Source organism: Xiphophorus maculatus, chromosome 8 (assembly GCF_002775205.1).
Source record: "Xiphophorus maculatus strain JP 163 A chromosome 8, X_maculatus-5.0-male, whole genome shotgun sequence".
NCBI classification, from domain to species: domain Eukaryota; kingdom Metazoa; phylum Chordata; class Actinopteri; order Cyprinodontiformes; family Poeciliidae; genus Xiphophorus; species Xiphophorus maculatus.
This window is the reverse complement of record NC_036450.1, coordinates 8,687,403-8,704,361: the sequence shown is the minus strand read 5'-3', so window position 1 is coordinate 8,704,361 and position 16,959 is coordinate 8,687,403. Positions and strand designations below refer to the sequence as shown.

At 36.7% G+C, this 16,959-nt stretch overlaps 1 protein-coding gene across 1 annotated transcript; it reads left to right on the top strand.

The window, feature by feature from the left end:
• Positions 1–3,770: 3,770 nt before the first annotated feature.
• On the top strand, positions 3,771–16,934 carry dbh (dopamine beta-hydroxylase). Its single transcript, XM_005799699.2, has 12 exons — positions 3,771–5,045; positions 7,709–7,855; positions 7,978–8,235; positions 8,334–8,510; positions 10,409–10,511; positions 11,428–11,594; positions 11,707–11,850; positions 13,402–13,440; positions 13,809–13,868; positions 13,978–14,105; positions 15,006–15,165; positions 16,461–16,934. Exons 1-12 carry the CDS (start codon positions 4,677–4,679, stop codon positions 16,551–16,553), a joined length of 1,845 nt encoding a protein of 614 aa, XP_005799756.1. The 5' UTR covers positions 3,771–4,676; the 3' UTR covers positions 16,554–16,934.
• Positions 16,935–16,959: the final 25 nt, after the last annotated feature.

Sequence of the window (16,959 nt, the reverse complement as noted above, 5' to 3'; positions counted from 1 at the left end):
ATTGCATACCTGCAATTATTGAATAGGAACCATAAAACTCCAAATCTTTGTCCTCCAAACAGGATTATTATTTTTTTTTCTTTGTGACCATAATCAATTATTTTAGGACAGCCAAATCCATATTAATAATTAAAAGAATTACACCTGACCACAGAGCGTTCAGCCAGGTCACAATGACAAACTGGCCTTTTCATCAGGAACAAAACCTTAATCAAGCTCCATTAGGAAGATGGACACATTGTCCCTTGAAGGATCATTTTTCTCCCTGTACCTTCTTCTGTCACTTGTCCTTTTGCTCCCTTTGCCTCCTGACTATAAGGTCCAGTTTCAGTTATCTCACTGCTGAAATCTGTTCCATCCCTTTTTTTTCCAGCCACTCTTTCCTAAAACCTCTTTACTCATCTTTTTTTCTAATTATCCAATCCAACTTACAACTGCTTGGGTCTCATATCCAGATCAGGCTCGGGGCAGTTTGAGGCACTGCTGAGGGCAGTGGTATGAGTTTTTATTGCATTCATTATTCAGACTGAAAGAAGTGGAGATTAGAGCACTTTGAGAGTGTGCGGTGTTGAAATATTTATATTAGCAGAGAATGAGATGGTTGAATTGGCTGTGTGTGTGTGTGTGGGCGTGTGTGTGTGTGTGTGTGTGTGTGTGTGTGTGTGTGTGTGTGTGTGTGTGTGTGTGTGTGAGGGGAGGGTGAATTCTGCTTTTATGTGTTTTTATGCTTTTCATAGACTTCCACAAATGCAACGAGGAAACAGGGTGATGTGAGCTAGAGAGGAGATCTGATCACTATAAAGACCACACTTTATTGCCATTTTTGTTGAAAAAAATAGCTTGGGTTGTTTTACATCGTCCTGTCTGCAAAAGGTGCTTCCAATTTTAGTAAAATAAATAAATAAATCACATAATAAAACCAAAACTGGACCATGACACAGTGTGGCAAAAATGGGTCACTGCTATCAGAGAGGCATCAGCAGAGGGAGTCAGGGACGCTGGCCACAGATCCGATCATTTCAAACCATTCCTACTTTCCTTCATATCCTCTTCCATCATACTGGATACTTTATACAGTCTTAATATAACCCCTGTCAACAACATCATCAACAATATGGACCAACAAGAGCACAGTCAAATGATATTTGATGTTATCCTGACAAACCATGACTTATGCACATATATTGATCAATCTGTTCTTCAGGATTCAAAATACACATATAGTTCAGACAAAACTTTACATATGCTCATTACCGATATGAGTTTTACATTGTTTTAGGGATTTAAAATATTTATTTTAAGTGATCTTTCAACTGAGTTTTCTTTTCTTCCCTCACAGTGCCAACAAGTACTTTTGAAGTGAAGCTTTCTAACCAAGAGCTGGTGCATGGTGGTGGCAGTATAATGCTGCGGGGCTGTCTATGAGTCTGTTTCAGGAAAGCAAATAATTTAGATAAGTTCTAATTCTGTTCAGAAGATTGATGGCCAAGACAAGCATGGGTGGAGGCGCAAGTTAAGGTGAAGCTACTAAAGCTAACATCATTGAAACTTAAATTGAAATCAGCACAGTCTGACAGTTAAACTTCACTTTCTCTGTTTAGAGTTTAAAATGTTCTGCCAGAATTATGCAAGAAGTTGGCGAGATGGCACAAGCATGTGGTCAAGGTGCAACTTCCTAAGCAGACATTTAACAAAATACGAGAGGGGGTGCATGTACATATTAAAGTGAAAATATAGATTTGGAGATGAGTCATATGGGATGTGATGATACATCATCATTTGGACACTAGCTGTTGGAGGACTGAGAGGAGGAGCGTCAGCATGTGGGCAACTTAAGACCAGATGGAGCTTAGAAAAAGAAGGAACGTGAATATAAGTGAAGAATGAAGGAGGGAAGTAGAGGGAAATAGCTGAGCGTAGAAGAGGACTGGAAGGAGACTACTGATGAAATGATGCCCTGCAGGGAGAAAAAGAGGGCAGGGTCAAATGAACATGATAAACTGAGATTGATTGGTGAACTGGGTGTGAGTAGAATATTGGATAATTAGAGCTGTGGTTGGGATGTGGCCCTGCTCCCCAGCCTACACCATCATGTTAATTTGATTTAAAACCTAGACCCTGTGTGGATTAAAGAAAATGTTCAGCATATTCAACTTTATGCATCCAATTCTTCAGTGAAGTTATAACAACAAGCCCACTCAAACAGAAGGAACGGCTCAGATGAATCATTAAAATCCCAAGAGTAATAACTCGTTTCATCCGATGTCCCTACCCCCACACCTCTTCTCCTCAATTCACAGCTGACTTTACAGCGTCTCAGCTCTGTTTGCTGACGCATCAGTAGTGGCACCGGAAAGACAAGTGTGCCTGTAAGAGAAGAAGAGAAGGCAGACAGTGAAAGAAAGACGCCCCAGCAGAGAAACGTGTGATGGGAGAGAAGCAGAGCGGGCCAAGCATCAGAAATGTGACTGAATGAAGGAGAAGAACGAAATCATTACTGTCAAGCAAGTAGAGACAAAGAGAAGGTCACTGAGCCTCATATGAGAGCTGTTCTCTGAACATACAGAGCTCTGTTTGCGCCCAAGGGGACTTGACGTTTTTATTACATTAACCACCACAATGGCAGGATTTCTCTTATCCTGTCTGTTTTTTTGTTCTGACCCAAAGCTTTTCCTGTATGATTCCCTTCTGGATAAAAAGCAAAAACTCAATAGTCTGACATCCTATAAGAGCTTTTTCTTTTCCATTTCATTCAGAGTTGGCAGTCACCCTGCAGCAGAGTTGTACCGGAGCTTCACCTGCAATTGAAGGAATTTTGAGATCTATTGAATCCTCTCCAATGAAAAAGAGTGGTTTGAAATCATCACTACGTTTTTCTATTGTTTTCTGGAGTATGAATATTCAAGTAATCAATACATTTCCAACTTAATGTTTGAATTTGGGATTTGTAGCAATAAGTTTTGATTTGTTATATGTGGTAAAAAAATGGTTTTGAGGTAAACACTTATGCTATTGCTATAGGGTGAGTCCATACTTAACACATTTGGGAACAAAAATGATTCTGTTTATTAAAATCATTACATTTCTCCTTAAGCTAATGGTGTCCGAAGTTTTGATTTTGTGTTGAATCCAAATGTAATTGGAGATTGTTGTAAATTTGACAAATTTGATTGATACTTTTCAAGAGTTTTAGTTCAAGATTTTCACTGACGCATCTTAACTTGGAAAACATTGGAAACAGCAAAAGCATTCATTATGTACTGGCGATATCAACTTCTTCCTTTTATTTAAAATTAATAGTAAGTGGGATTGAAAACATCTAGTGACTTTTTGCTTTGGACACCAAACATATAATAAAACTGTTATTTTTTAAAAGAAATAATTACCCCATATTCTATTCTTGTTGCTGAAAAAAAGTGTTTGCATATCAACAAAATATAAATACATTAGTACCAGAAATTTGGAAACCTCCATGATTTTCTATTAAGAAGTCAAACAAGATGGAGTCAGGTCCCTGTTATGCTTCAGATCTGCAATGATTTACAGATCCAGTTTTTCATCTAAATATATGTTTAATATTTATAAATCCTTGCACGTTTAGTTGTTGAAAATGTAGTGAATAAGTAAAATCACAATTTCCACAATTTGCAAAGGTTATTTTAAGTGAGAAATAAATATTTTTCTGCTGAAGACCACACATGATGTAAAAACAAATAATGAAAATAGCCAAGCAAGTAAATAAATAAATCCTTATTTTAATTCATACAGTCTCTGTAATGTGTTTTTCTACTGTAGTAAACTTTTTTCACTAAACACCCTTTTCACATTGACTTTGCTAACCTATTAGATCACATCGCTTCTCCTCTTGAAAACCTGTATTGACAGTTAGATTAGGTCTTCTGTAGCCTAAGGTATAGGTTAAGGAGGACCGAATGCCTTAATGCCTTGTTTACACATCACCCAAGCTCCCACTGCCCCTGAAATGTTGTTTGAATCAATGGGGGAACAGCCTCTAGTGTAGGGAGAATATATAGAAAACATTTACATGTAGAAAAAAATCATTTTGGTGATTTGCTTACCAAAGCAGAACAGAAAGAACAATAAACTTAAGTTAGTCCAAAATGATGATCATTGATAATGCCCCTGGCTGAATTTGGATCAATTAGGGTCTGGCAGACGTGCAGAATCATGACCGACCCCCAGGGCTTAAAGAACCCAATTCAATTTTCCTCAACAAATGTAATACCATTAGGCTGGATAAAAACAGGCAACTCACAAGGGAGGAGTCTTTTAAAAAGCAAAGAGGTGGACGAGGTCGGAAGAGACGTAACGGTTGTTCAGAGGAAAGAGGACACCAATAGAGGATCTCACCAGATAAATAGAAAATAAGAAGTACAGATGCTCCACAGAAGGTCAAACTTTGTCTAACATTACAGACGGAGAGGACAGAACACAGGAAGAAATAGTGTCTCTTCACTGTCATATGAGGCCTGAAATCAAACAAGACAAATGCGAGTGTATTAGTCTGGAGAATCACGTCTTTTTTACAGCAAGACTGGAGAAAAAGTTCCCTCGCAGTTTGTTTTTCAACTTAAACTTCAGTTCAACTTTGGCAAGAGAAGTAAGGAAAAGAAAAAGATCTTGAAGAAAAAACTTGAAAGGATCTGTCCACCAGCATGAGGATCTTCAGCAAAGACGTCCGCCTTCAGGACATCACCATCATGTATTTCACTGGCCTGGCTGCCCTGATGGTCATCCTAGTGGCTTCGTATCAGGCGCCCTCCAACGCCATCGACGTGTCCAGCCTAAAGCCGAGCCCTTCCAGTTCTCTGCCACCTCTCCCCATGCCTTTCCATATGCCTTTGGACCCACTTGGAAACCTGCAGCTGGCCTGGAACATCAGCTATGCCACCCAGGAGATCTACATACAGCTGAGGGTTGCAGAGCTCAGACACGGGGTGGTCCTGGGGATGTCGGACCGCGGTGAACTCACCAACGCAGACCTGGTGGTGCTGTGGGACAATGGAACAAGGAGCTACTTTGGGGTAAAATTGATGCTGGTCTATGGTGTATGTTTTGAATGAATTAATTTTTGTTTGTTTTTGCAGGGATTTTATAAAGAATCTTAAGGAGAAGGAATTTCCTACATTTCCTTGTCTCTCCATGGTTGTAGGGGTGTGGGAAAGGCATTTTTGCACAAGCAGCCTGGGGAAGAGTTTTGCTGCATGATCACAGAGTCGCTAAAGATGTTATCAAGCCTTCCTAATTGGAAATCAGTCAAACTGCACTAATAGCTGCAGCTCTACTGGGAATCATTAGCAGATATTTGCATATCAAAGCCAAATCACATGTTAATTAAGATGTGCGAAATGCCTTTTTTTCCCCATTATGCCTCAAACAGTTTTTAAGAAATTTTAACTGGAAATTTGTTGGTATTATTTTGTCTCTGATTAGGTCTCTCACTACCTAATCAGTGTCTGCAAGGAAACATCAACAGAGCAAAGGAAAAAAAAATCAGTGCGGACATCTGATTAATGAGAAAAAAAATAATATTTGTCACATATAAGAACAAAGACAGCAGCAACAGCTAAGTTTTTAAATAATTTTATGACATGATGCTATCACTAAAATTCTACAGTGAGTAATGTTTTAAGGTTTATATGGGGCCAGCCACCCGATATATCTCAGTTTTTTCTCCGCAAACCTCTAACTCACACTGGACAAGGTGTACTATGGCGTGCTTTATTAGATTTCTACAAAATGCACACTTTCTAAACTGATGTCTTCAAAATCCATGGAGTTCGTGTGGGACAGTTACATAAGAGTAACAGTGAGGAGATGAAAATGAGAGATCTTAGGTGTTATTTTGGACAGGTAGGAATGTGAGAAACTCAGACGAGGCTACAAAGCCTTCTGGCAGAGAAGAAGAACATCTTGTTTGCCAGGTTGGAGAAGGTTTCACAACACCAAATGCCACTCTTTTTCTAACTAGTTCTTTTTATGAATTATATCATAATTTGCCATCAAACAGCTGACTACGACTGCTGCCATTTGTCACAATTATTACTCAGTAACCAATTTTGAGTTTCTTTTTTATTTATTGGAATTACAGAAGTAGTATCTGTGTCTTAATAATCTACTATTACTTACTTTTGCCCTTTCTTGAAATACATACAGCAAGTATGTTTCTTGACAGAAGCATACTTTCTGTATATTTCTGTCATTTACAGAGTAAATACAGCTGCAGTATTTACTCTGTAGCTGTCTTAATTGTCACAGTGATTATAATAATTTATTTTTCACTTCAAAATGCTTTTTTTTCAAACTGCTGTATAGGGTACCTTACCTGTCGTGGCCATTTATGTAAAAGTTTTGTAGATTATAATTTTTACCAGTTTTGTTTTGTTCTTTGTGTAGTGGAAATATATTTAAGTTAATTTAGATTCAAAATTTGTAATTCATTTTTATATTTGGAATTATTTAGATTACATTGTTAATTGTTAGACCCGCCCACCAATTTGAGCGATTAAGAACACACCGGGTGCTGGGCGCGGGGTGGATTGTTTGGTGGATTGTTTGGTGAATGTCTGGTGTGGACGGGAGGCTTTTGGAAAATGATTTTTTGACCACTTGAACATTTGAACACTTGAACACTGGAACAGTTGAACATTAAATCGAGACTATTTTTTTTTTATTTCAACTAAGTTACAAGACTTTTTATTTCAACTTTAACAATAAATGAATCAGTACAAGTGCGTACAAATCCCAAACCACCCGTTACCACCCACAGCCTTTATTGGAGTTTATTTTTGTTTTTTGGAACCGAAGGCTGCGACATTACCAACAAACTAACTCATCTGTTCATCAGTTCATTTGCGATGGCGGAGGATTTACATTGCTTTAAGAAAGTATTCCAACCCTATTAATTTCTTTCACATTTTTTTATGTTACAGCTGCAATCTTCAACATATTTTACTGATATTTCAAAAGGCCAACATGAAGTAATGCTTAACTAAAGAGGTTACGGAAAAACTATGCCTGGTTTTGAATTTTGTTTTACAAATCTAAGATTTTCTTCCAGTATTGCCCTGCATTTAGCTTCATACATCTTCCCAATAACTCTGCACAGTTTCCCTCTTCCTGCTGGAGAACAGCATTAAGCAGCATAATGCTGCCACCACCATGTTTCACCAGTGGCAGGATGTCCTATGGTGTTAGATTTGCACTATTACAGTTTTGCATGTAACCCAAAAAGTTCTGTTTTGGTAACATCTTACCAGAGCACTGTCTTCAACATTTTTATAGCAAACTGAACACATTACTTTTTAGGGATATCTTTCTGCAATGGCTTTCTTCTTGCTACAGAGACTAGATTTATGAAAATCATGAAAAATAATTGCCATAACAGATTCTCTATTCTCAGATGTTCTCTAGCAGACATCTCAGGCCTTCACACGACAGCTGTATTTACTCTGATTAAAATACATGCAGTTGGACTTCATTTACTAATTAGCTGATTTCTAAGGACAGTTGGCTGCACTGTATTTAATTTACTGTAGGTGTAGCAAAGTATAGGAGGATGAATACAAATCCAAAATGTATTGTATATATTTCCTTTTTCCTTCCTGTAAATGATGCTGTTCCAAAGTACTGTAATTAAAGATTGAGGTCTCCGGGTGGTCCTGTTTCACCTCACTATCTCCTACAGGACGCATGGAGTGACAGCAAAGGCCATGTATCACTGGATAGCCATCAAGACTACGAGCTGATTGAAGCTAAACAGAAAGCTGATGGATTCTACTTGCTCTTCAAAAGACCATTTAGTACCTGTGATCCCAGAGATTACGTCATAGAGGTAAGAAAAGACATTATTATTGAGTTGTTCTTTTATTTCCTGTGTGTGTGTGCGTCTGTGTGCATCAGCCTCCCATATTTAACTTTGTAGTTGTTTAAAACCTTTCTCCTCTGACTCATCAGGAAGGAACCGTGCACATCATCTATGGCTTGTTGGATCAACCACTTGCCTCTCTTGGAGATCTGAACCTGTCCAGAATCCACATGGGGGTGCAGAGAGTGTTGATGCTTCGCCCTGACATGCTATCACCCACTCTGCCTCCAGATGTGAAGACGATGGATGTTCTTGCTCCAAACGTCATCATACCAAACCAAGAAACTACCTACTGGTGCTTCATCCAGAAGTTGTCTGATGATATGCCCAAGAACCACATTGTCATGGTATAAGGATATTTAAAATAATAAATACTTCGCATTTTTATCAATACTTGAATGAATTAATATAAAAAACCTGTTTGCTTTTTTACTATTTCCTCTAGTATGAGTCTGTGATAACTCCAGGTAACGAAGCCATCGTGCATCATATCGAAGTGTTTGAGTGTGCACCAGATCTGCGAGAGGTACCACAGTACAGCGGCTCCTGTGACGACAAGATGAAACCCAAAAAGCTCAACTTCTGCCGCCATGTGCTGGCTGCCTGGGCAATGGGGGCTGAGGTATGATGGGAAGTCATTTCCACAACATGAATGGGGCCTTTCCACAATAACATCCATGACAAATAATCCAACAGTCCATACTCAAATTAAAGATGTGACAATTAGGTTAAATGTCATCAGTTTATAAAAAAAAATATTTAAATATGCAAAGACCAAAATATAGAGCAAAATAACTGTATATTGTAGTTCCCTGGTTTAATGTAAATACAGAGCATCTAATTGATATAGAGCATTGGGACGAACTTGGTTAAGTGCAGACCTTGCACCTATTTTAAGAGACAAACAAAAGCTCCCACACTAGTAATATTAAAGCCTGGAGCTGCAGTCTTTAAAATTCTGTAAAGATGTTCCCACACACATCTCTTCTATAAAGAGACAGTCTGTATGTGGGAAGCACACAAATATTTATAAACTTGCAGACATGAAAAGAGAAAAATACACCCACAAAAACAGCAAATGAAAACCCTTCATGAACGCATATAATGAAACGTTTTAGAGGTGATACAAAAAAAAAAAAATCATAATGGGTCCTTAAGACTAGATTTGTGTTTTTTCAACTAGTTTTAAAGCATTTTTTGTGCCACTGGCAATCTCTTCATTGCAGAAATAGCAGACTAAAACTTGCAGAAGCGCATGTTACATTTGAATAATTAGCTGGAAAGAATAAAGCCATTCTTTTTTCTGTGCCCTGATAGTTTTTATCTCGCATATTTTTTTATATCTATTGTGGGATTAGTCAGTAATTACAATGGCTGTGGTGAAAAATATGGAGATAATTCCTAAGTTTCTTGTGACAGATAAGATGCCCTGGCCAGAGTAAACTTTGTCTTGTACAACTTGAATAAACAAACAAAATGTTTATTTACAACCTTCTCAATAATCCATGAATTTTAATTATTTAATTTTAGTGATGAGCTCCGAGTCTTTCAGGTTTAAAAGTTTCCTTGGCATCACCCTAATTTTTAGCTTCCTCCACAGATTCTCTATAAGATTTAAACTCCAAAATATTAATATGACTTCCTGTCAGAGAAAACATGTTGCTCAGATTAAATATTGGCCTTAAAATCAATAATCTTCAGTATGGAAAAATATGGATTAACTGCAGATTTTGTCCAAATGACAAACTTTCAACTCCACAGAAGAAGAGTACAAGGCCATAAGGTAACAAAGCAGCGGCTGAGTAAGTAAAGCAGCCTGCTCTCCACATAAAGCAAAGAGGACAGGGAACAGCGAGGCTGTCACCATATTTCTCTGTACCGCTTCCCACTGTATCACAAGCAAGCCTGGCCCCTCTCCGATTGGATTATCTGCCAGCTAAACAAAAACAAGCAGGATGCCTTCTGTGAGCTGTGAAGACAAGATTAGGTTGGAAATATTCAGGCCTCTTTCATCACCTTCTTATAGTGTTGTTTTATTCTCCTAGGCGGTGCACTGAAAGAAGTGGGTATTGAAGCCTTGTAAAGCAGCTGAAAAAAGAGGGAGAAATAAATTATGGAGAACTGTCCTTTTGAAACAGTGGAGGAGCAAGTTTAAAATGTTTTTTTTTTTAGAAAAATACACTTTACATGCCAGCATAGAATTTCAAATTATTTGATAGGTTCAAAAACAAAAGTCAAATTATCTGATGCGCAACTTTTCTTTGCAAAGAAACAAATTCTAATATTTCTACTACCTTCCAGGTACTAGAGACTAATTTATTCATATAAAACATTTTAAAAGTATTTTATTTTCAAGGGAAAATCTTGATTACTATAAAACATGAGTCTAGTTGTAACACAATTATTAAATGAACTTTAAATGGTAAGTCGTCCAATTAGCCACTGCACTACACAAACTCCTGCTGTGGTTTTTCTCATGAATCTTATATTTCATGTGTGCATGGATGTGTGTGCTTGCAGGCTTTTTACTATCCCCCTGATGCAGGCCTGGCCATAGGTGGACCTGGTTCCTCAAGGTTTCTCCGTTTGGAAGTCCATTACCACAACCCTCTCCTTATATCTGGTACACACAGTACACACATCAATACTTAACTGAAGGATGTACTGCCAATGGCAGACATATTCTTTTAAGAAAAATAAAAACAGACGGAGCTTTGTTTTGTCTATTACACTGAGTTTTAGCCTCTTCTAATTCGATTAGCTGATTTAATTTTTGCAAATATGTATCTAAATGTGAAATATTTGTGTATTTCACATTAATATTCTCATGTTCCTTCCTTGAAATGAATAATTTGAAACATGTTTCTGCATTTATGAGAAATCTAGAGGTTTAAACCAGAAGATATGTGGCTAAATTTAATATTACAGGTTGTAGGTGTGCCAATGAGAATCTGTTTTCTGTTACGTCCTGATTTATCATCAAGAATCATAGCAAAAGAAGACATATGAGATGTGTACACAGCTTCTCTGTGCTTTCATTAATTCAAAACACCTTACTCTGATACTGAAAATAGCTAACTTCCAATCTTCTTTCATCACAAACTGACTTTCTGACCACCTTGAAAGGGCTGATCAAGTGGAACAGGCAATTCCAGTGCATCTCAATTAAAATTCGTGACTTGCAAAATTCACAGAAAGTTAAAAATGTTAGGTTACTATAACATCACACTTCTTTTAACTTTTCTTATTTTTGTTAAAAAAAAAAACACAATTAGCATTTCCTTGTCTTGTCCAAACCATAAGTGCTTCCAAACACATCTCAGGACAAGACCAGATAAAGCGTCTATTTGACACTTTCAATGATCACTGACAACTTAAATTGCAGAAGGCTGCTACAGAAAACAAAAAGAAAAAAACATATTCATTTTTACATCTTTCAAAGACTGGGAAGGTGTACAAATACCCAACCTGTGGAATATTTTTCCACAGGTTTTTTTGATCGTACATCAAACATTAATGAGTCTGTATTTTTAATGCAGGCAGGCATGACTCATCTGGGATACGACTGCATTACACTCCCAACCTGAGGCGGTACGATGCAGGGATCATGGAGCTGGGCCTCGTTTACACTCCTGTCATGGCGATCCCTCCAAAGCAGCATACCTTCTATCTCACTGGGTATTGCACATCAAAGTGCACCCGGACTGTACGTGCATAAAAGCTTCATCACTTAATGGTTCAAAAGTTGAGAAGCTCAGCTTTGAGATTTTTTGGTAATCTAAAAACTCTTCTTGTTTGTCTGCCGGTTGTCTCTCTAGGCTTTGCCTCCAGGAGGCATCTATGTATTTGCCTCACAGTTGCACACCCACCTGGCTGGCCGTGGGGTCAGAACAGTTTTGGTGAGGGGAGGGAAAGAGCTGGAAGTGGTACAGGAAGACCAACACTTCAGTACAGACTACCAGGTGAAAGAAAGGACATATCTATCCATGTCAATGCTGTAATGATGCACTTTTGCAATTTGTTTTCTAATGCAAAAAGATTGGAAAATTCATTTTTTTAAAAAAATCATACTTTAAATGATTTCAGGAATATAGTTTTAAAATTTCAGGAGGGAAATCAAGCTCTTTTCCCTATGTGAAAACTTTTCATCTTGTTTCATAAGTATGATCATCCATAACTTACAACTAAACAGTAAAAAGTTTATCAGAAGAAAGAAGTGTCCATGTTCCAAACAGAAAGTGTTATGTGGGCAAACGAGGTGCCACATCACAGCTTTCCTCCAATATTATTCTAACAAATAAGAAAAGCTTAAAGATTTCTTCATGTTGTCATTTAACCACTTCATCTTCCAGGAAACTGAAACAAAACAGAGTGAAGTCTATTACTCATTTTCTAATAAACTCTTGCCATGATGACTTGTTTAGTAAAAAAAAAATTACAATATAAATAAAATAGTTTAAGAAATAAAATTAATACAATATATATTTTACTATACCAGCATTGAAAAGCATTTTTAAGCAATTATTCATGGGGGTTACAAACTGCTACTGTGCTAACTTCCTGCAGCAGCTGGCTGTGCTAGAGTGCTAATGTGATTGTGTGCAAAAATCTGCTTTAGAGGAGACAGTTGCTATTTTAAAATTCCTGATCAAGAATAACAATAATAATAAAATGCTTCTTTTCTTGAACAAAACCATTAATTTATCAACCAACAGCTTGAGGTAGTTTCCTGTCACATGAAGGTTGGCAGCTAATGACAAAACTAATGACATCTTGTTTATAAACATAAATACCAATACAGCACAGGTGGCACTTTTTTTATTTCTGTCCTACTAGAGTGTTAGATAGCATTTCCACATTTTGACTTTTTTTAGTGGGTTTGATGTGGCTTGTTTTCCATTTCTTCATCCACCAAAAGGGGGAGCTACAGTCACAACAGCCTCCTATTTCCAGCTGTAACGACAATATAACTCATGTCATGGTTTAAGGCCTCATCAGGCACAAAACTGTAATTTCAAAGATGCAATGACCTTATCTGTCAGCTATAAACTGAGAAACAGCGGCATTGATATGTTGAGTTACAGCCCAGACGCATGCTTTTTGCATGCTACATATGTATACACTCGTCACCCGTTATGTGATAAAATCCCAATATGATCTAATGTGAGACTCATCTAAATGTATGTTGAGTGGTTTTAATTCAGAACCTGAGGCCTCGTTAGACATATGAGGGCCTTTGTTACAACTTTCTCTGCCAAGCTAACACATTTTCTAAAATTTGTCAGTATAAAAAGTCCTGGGGAGAGAAACGGCTGCTGTTCCTCTTCTCTGTAATTAAAGTATTTGTACAGAATGATGCAAAAATACTATACTGAAATGAATGGTTAACTCTGGAGAACAATAAAGGCATCCTGTTTTAATCATATCTAAGCTGATTTTTAATGTGAAGCACAATTGATATTTGACTCATGAATCCTTTTGTTCAGCTGAATTTGCTCTCTTCTTACATGTAGACAATCCGAGTTCTGAAGAAAATGATCAATATTTTACCAGTAAGTATAACATTTGTGGATTTTTGAATAAAAAATGTATGTATATATTTCATATGTGAAAAACAATCTATCTATCTATTTATTCGTAATGCATTCAACTGCTTTCTTTTTTTATTTCATTCTTAAGAATCTGGTTCAAGTTTATTTATATTTTCTTCCCCTTTGCTTGCACAGCAGTGCATTAGATTCTTACCACTGTGTGAAGCATTTAAATTGAATGTAAATAGAAGGAGGCTGTAAAATCTGAGATGTCATGGGAAATTCCCAGAAGACTGACCAAACAGTATCTCTGATCCACAAAACACATTTCTGTTTGACGCCAAACTGGCTGCTGATATTTCTTGTGTAATTATTGTTCTATCCTGCAGAGCGACGTCCTTATAACAAAGTGCACGTACAACACAGAGGACAGGAACAAGCCTACAGTGGTGCGAAGTTTCAGTCTTTAAACGAAAACTTGTTTTAACACTGTAACCCTTAGTTCATCCCTCTGATGCTCCTCATACTCATTATTTTGTTCTGCTCTTATCTCCACAGGGAGGTTTTGGCATCATGGAGGAAATGTGCGTCAATTATATTCATTACTACCCTCGGACTCAACTGGAGCTCTGCAAGAGCCACGTTGACCCAGGGTACCTGCAGAAATATTTTAGCTTCATTAACAGGTACTGCAGAAAGATCTTTAAATCATTTCTGATTTCTTAAACCCGTCTGTCTTTTATGCCGATTTCAGTCAGAAATATTCAAATCAATCAGGAATTATATATTTGTTTTTTTAGAATGCTGTTAATGCTGGTATGTTTAGCAAACTCCATTTTTTTTTGTGGAAAAACAAAACTAATATTTTTTTATATGAAATGCATTCATATAACTCTGCTGTTTTTAATGAGAAACATAAAAATGCTACAATAATTTTGACAAAATACATTTCAAGGAGTGCTTAATTATTAATATTAAAAGCACTGAGATGGGTGAATGATTAGCAGTAGCAATGAAAACGAGGAGACCCGGCGTCAAAACAATTTCAGCTTTCTAAAATCTACTGTAAAATATTTTTCCACTTTAAGTCAATATTTTACAATTCTTTCCTTCTACATATTAAATATGAATTATATTTTTGGAATTTTATACCTTTTAAAGGTAAGGAGATACATTTTTCCACTGTTTGAATCTGAAAAAAAAAAAACAATCAAAAATGCATCACACACACAAGGACCAAAACACACAATCAAAAGCAAGGGCAAAAAAAAAAATAAATAAATAAATGTAAAATTTTGCAGTAGTTCTTGTTAACATTGGATAAAACATGGACTTTGTTGGTTTGATAGCTAATCTGGCAAATCTGAGCTATTTTCATTCAATCCAACCTAAATGGGAGGAAACTTAAGCCACAATAGCACAAAATGTTCCTGAGATCTGTGAAGAATTAGAGAAACAAATTGGGATTTTATTCCCCTTCAAACGCAATGCACCGTTATCCTCTAAAAGCAAAGATAAGTGTTTTAAAATACCTCGTTTCCTTCTTTTGTGAACTTTTTTCCATCTCTCCCACTCTTCCCATCAAGGTTCCACGGAAATGACCAGTGTGTGTGTGGCGATTTTGGTGTGACAGATCAGTATGATCAGCTGCACTGGGATGATTTTGCCGGAGAAGTGCTGGACTCTCTTTATAACACAGCTCCCATCTCCATGCACTGCAATCAGTCCACTGCACGCCTCTTTCCTGTGAGTCCCTCATTCATCAAATACACACATATTTACAAGCTACAATTGACTGACAAGCTACCAATTTACCCAAATCAAGATGGATATTATTTCAGAAGAGTGAGACTCAGACTGCTTTAGTAAAATAAACCCACACAAACTTCCAAGATGTTGGGATGAGAGTGAGTAAATTGATTTCAAATGTAATGATGACCTTAATCAAGATTTCTGGACAGAAATGTTCTTTCCTCACAACACTAGAGTTAGGAATTCTGGTTTTTAGAAACAGGAGACAAATTTAAAACCAATTTATTTAAATAATTTTTAATGTCACTCTACAGCTTAGTGACATGGAGCTAAGACAGCTTTATCAAAATATGTGGTTAGAAGAGAAATGTTACGGAAGGGAATATGTCCGGTAAAATATAATAACTAACGCACCATGCCTGGTGGAAAATCTACTAAAGCAGGACCTTATCACTTTAAAAGACCTTTAATGTCAAGCCCAGCATGTGGTCTTTTTTCACACTGACATGTCTATGAACTAATGGAAGGCAAAACAGCTCAAGATAAAAATATATAAGAAAAAAAAACGAAATAAGTCAGCATTATTACTTGCGGTCATTCTCATTGTTCCTCAGTGATTTCTTTTATAATATGTTTGTTCATGCTTACAAAACTTTGTAAGTTGATGCAGCAAGTACAGGCTAGAATTATTCTAACAAACAACCAGAGGCTGAATGGCTCAGTCTCAAAGCATTGCACACAACAGTGTGCTGCTTCAGCATGTTGGCATGAATCCTTACAGATTTTTCACTTAAAATGTTTCAGATTATCAAGCAAACTTTAAATTTACACAAAGATAACCGCTGTCAAATTAAAAGTGAATTGAGTAAAATGTCTCAAACATATTAATGAGTAAGTGCTTGATTTATATAACCTGAAAAAGAAAATCAAGTTTTACTAACAGTGATGTAACAGTAGAAGTAGTTTTATGGTAATTGGTTTTGCCTAAATTCTATTTCCTGAATTGCATTATTCTGTGACCATTTAATTTTGTGCCTTTCCTTGTCAGTTTTTACCCATCAAGTCTTCTTTTGAAGACATTTACACATTTATTGTACTTAGCAAATTATGTTTACTATAAATGTTTGTGCTAAAATGAGATCAAGACTGCAAAGTTGTGTGTATTACATAAAGAAGCCTAACAAAAAACCAAGGAAGACATATGGAGTATCTGGACATTTGTTGAAAAGAAACAGAAGAAAATGCCTTTAAATAAAACAATTACTTGTAACATAACATTTTTCTTCCAGGGTGAATGGGAAAAACAGCCCCTACCAGAAGTGATCTCCATCCTACCAAAACATCGCTACCCCTGTGAAGGAGGTGCAGAGTCGTACAGCTGAGCAGAAACATCTGGAGTAGTTTGAGGACAGGGAGCGGTCAGCAGACCAACAGGAGATTAAAGAGGATTATTAAATGTGACTTAGTTTGAATTTAGTTTTATCTCTACATTAGCTGATAAATAGCATCCACTGCTTACTGTAATTATATGCCTGTGCAAACACCCACCAGCTGTGTTTATTATTAGTGCATACTAATTAAGCTAATAGCAGTGTTATTCATGTGTTACATCTAATGAAAATGACAGTGAGATATTTTACATCACAAGTCTGTCAATATAAAAACAAAAAACATAAAAGCTATCCAAAAATTAATAGAAAAACATTTCTCGCGATTCTGTTAAATTACACTAAAGCATTGTATTTGTCATATAGTTTAATGTAATGCAGTTAAATAAATATTCTATAT

Bases quoted from the DNA above. Each gene is read 5' to 3' on its own strand.
- dbh (XM_005799699.2), top strand. From the start codon at position 4,677: ATGAGGATCTTCAGCAAAGACGTCCGCCTTCAGGACATCACCATCATG. The intron at 5,046-7,708 runs GTAAAATTGATG...TATCTCCTACAG, and splicing joins GAACAAGGAGCTACTTTGGG to GACGCATGGAGTGACAGCAA. The intron at 8,511-10,408 runs GTATGATGGGAA...GTGTGCTTGCAG, and splicing joins CCTGGGCAATGGGGGCTGAG to GCTTTTTACTATCCCCCTGA.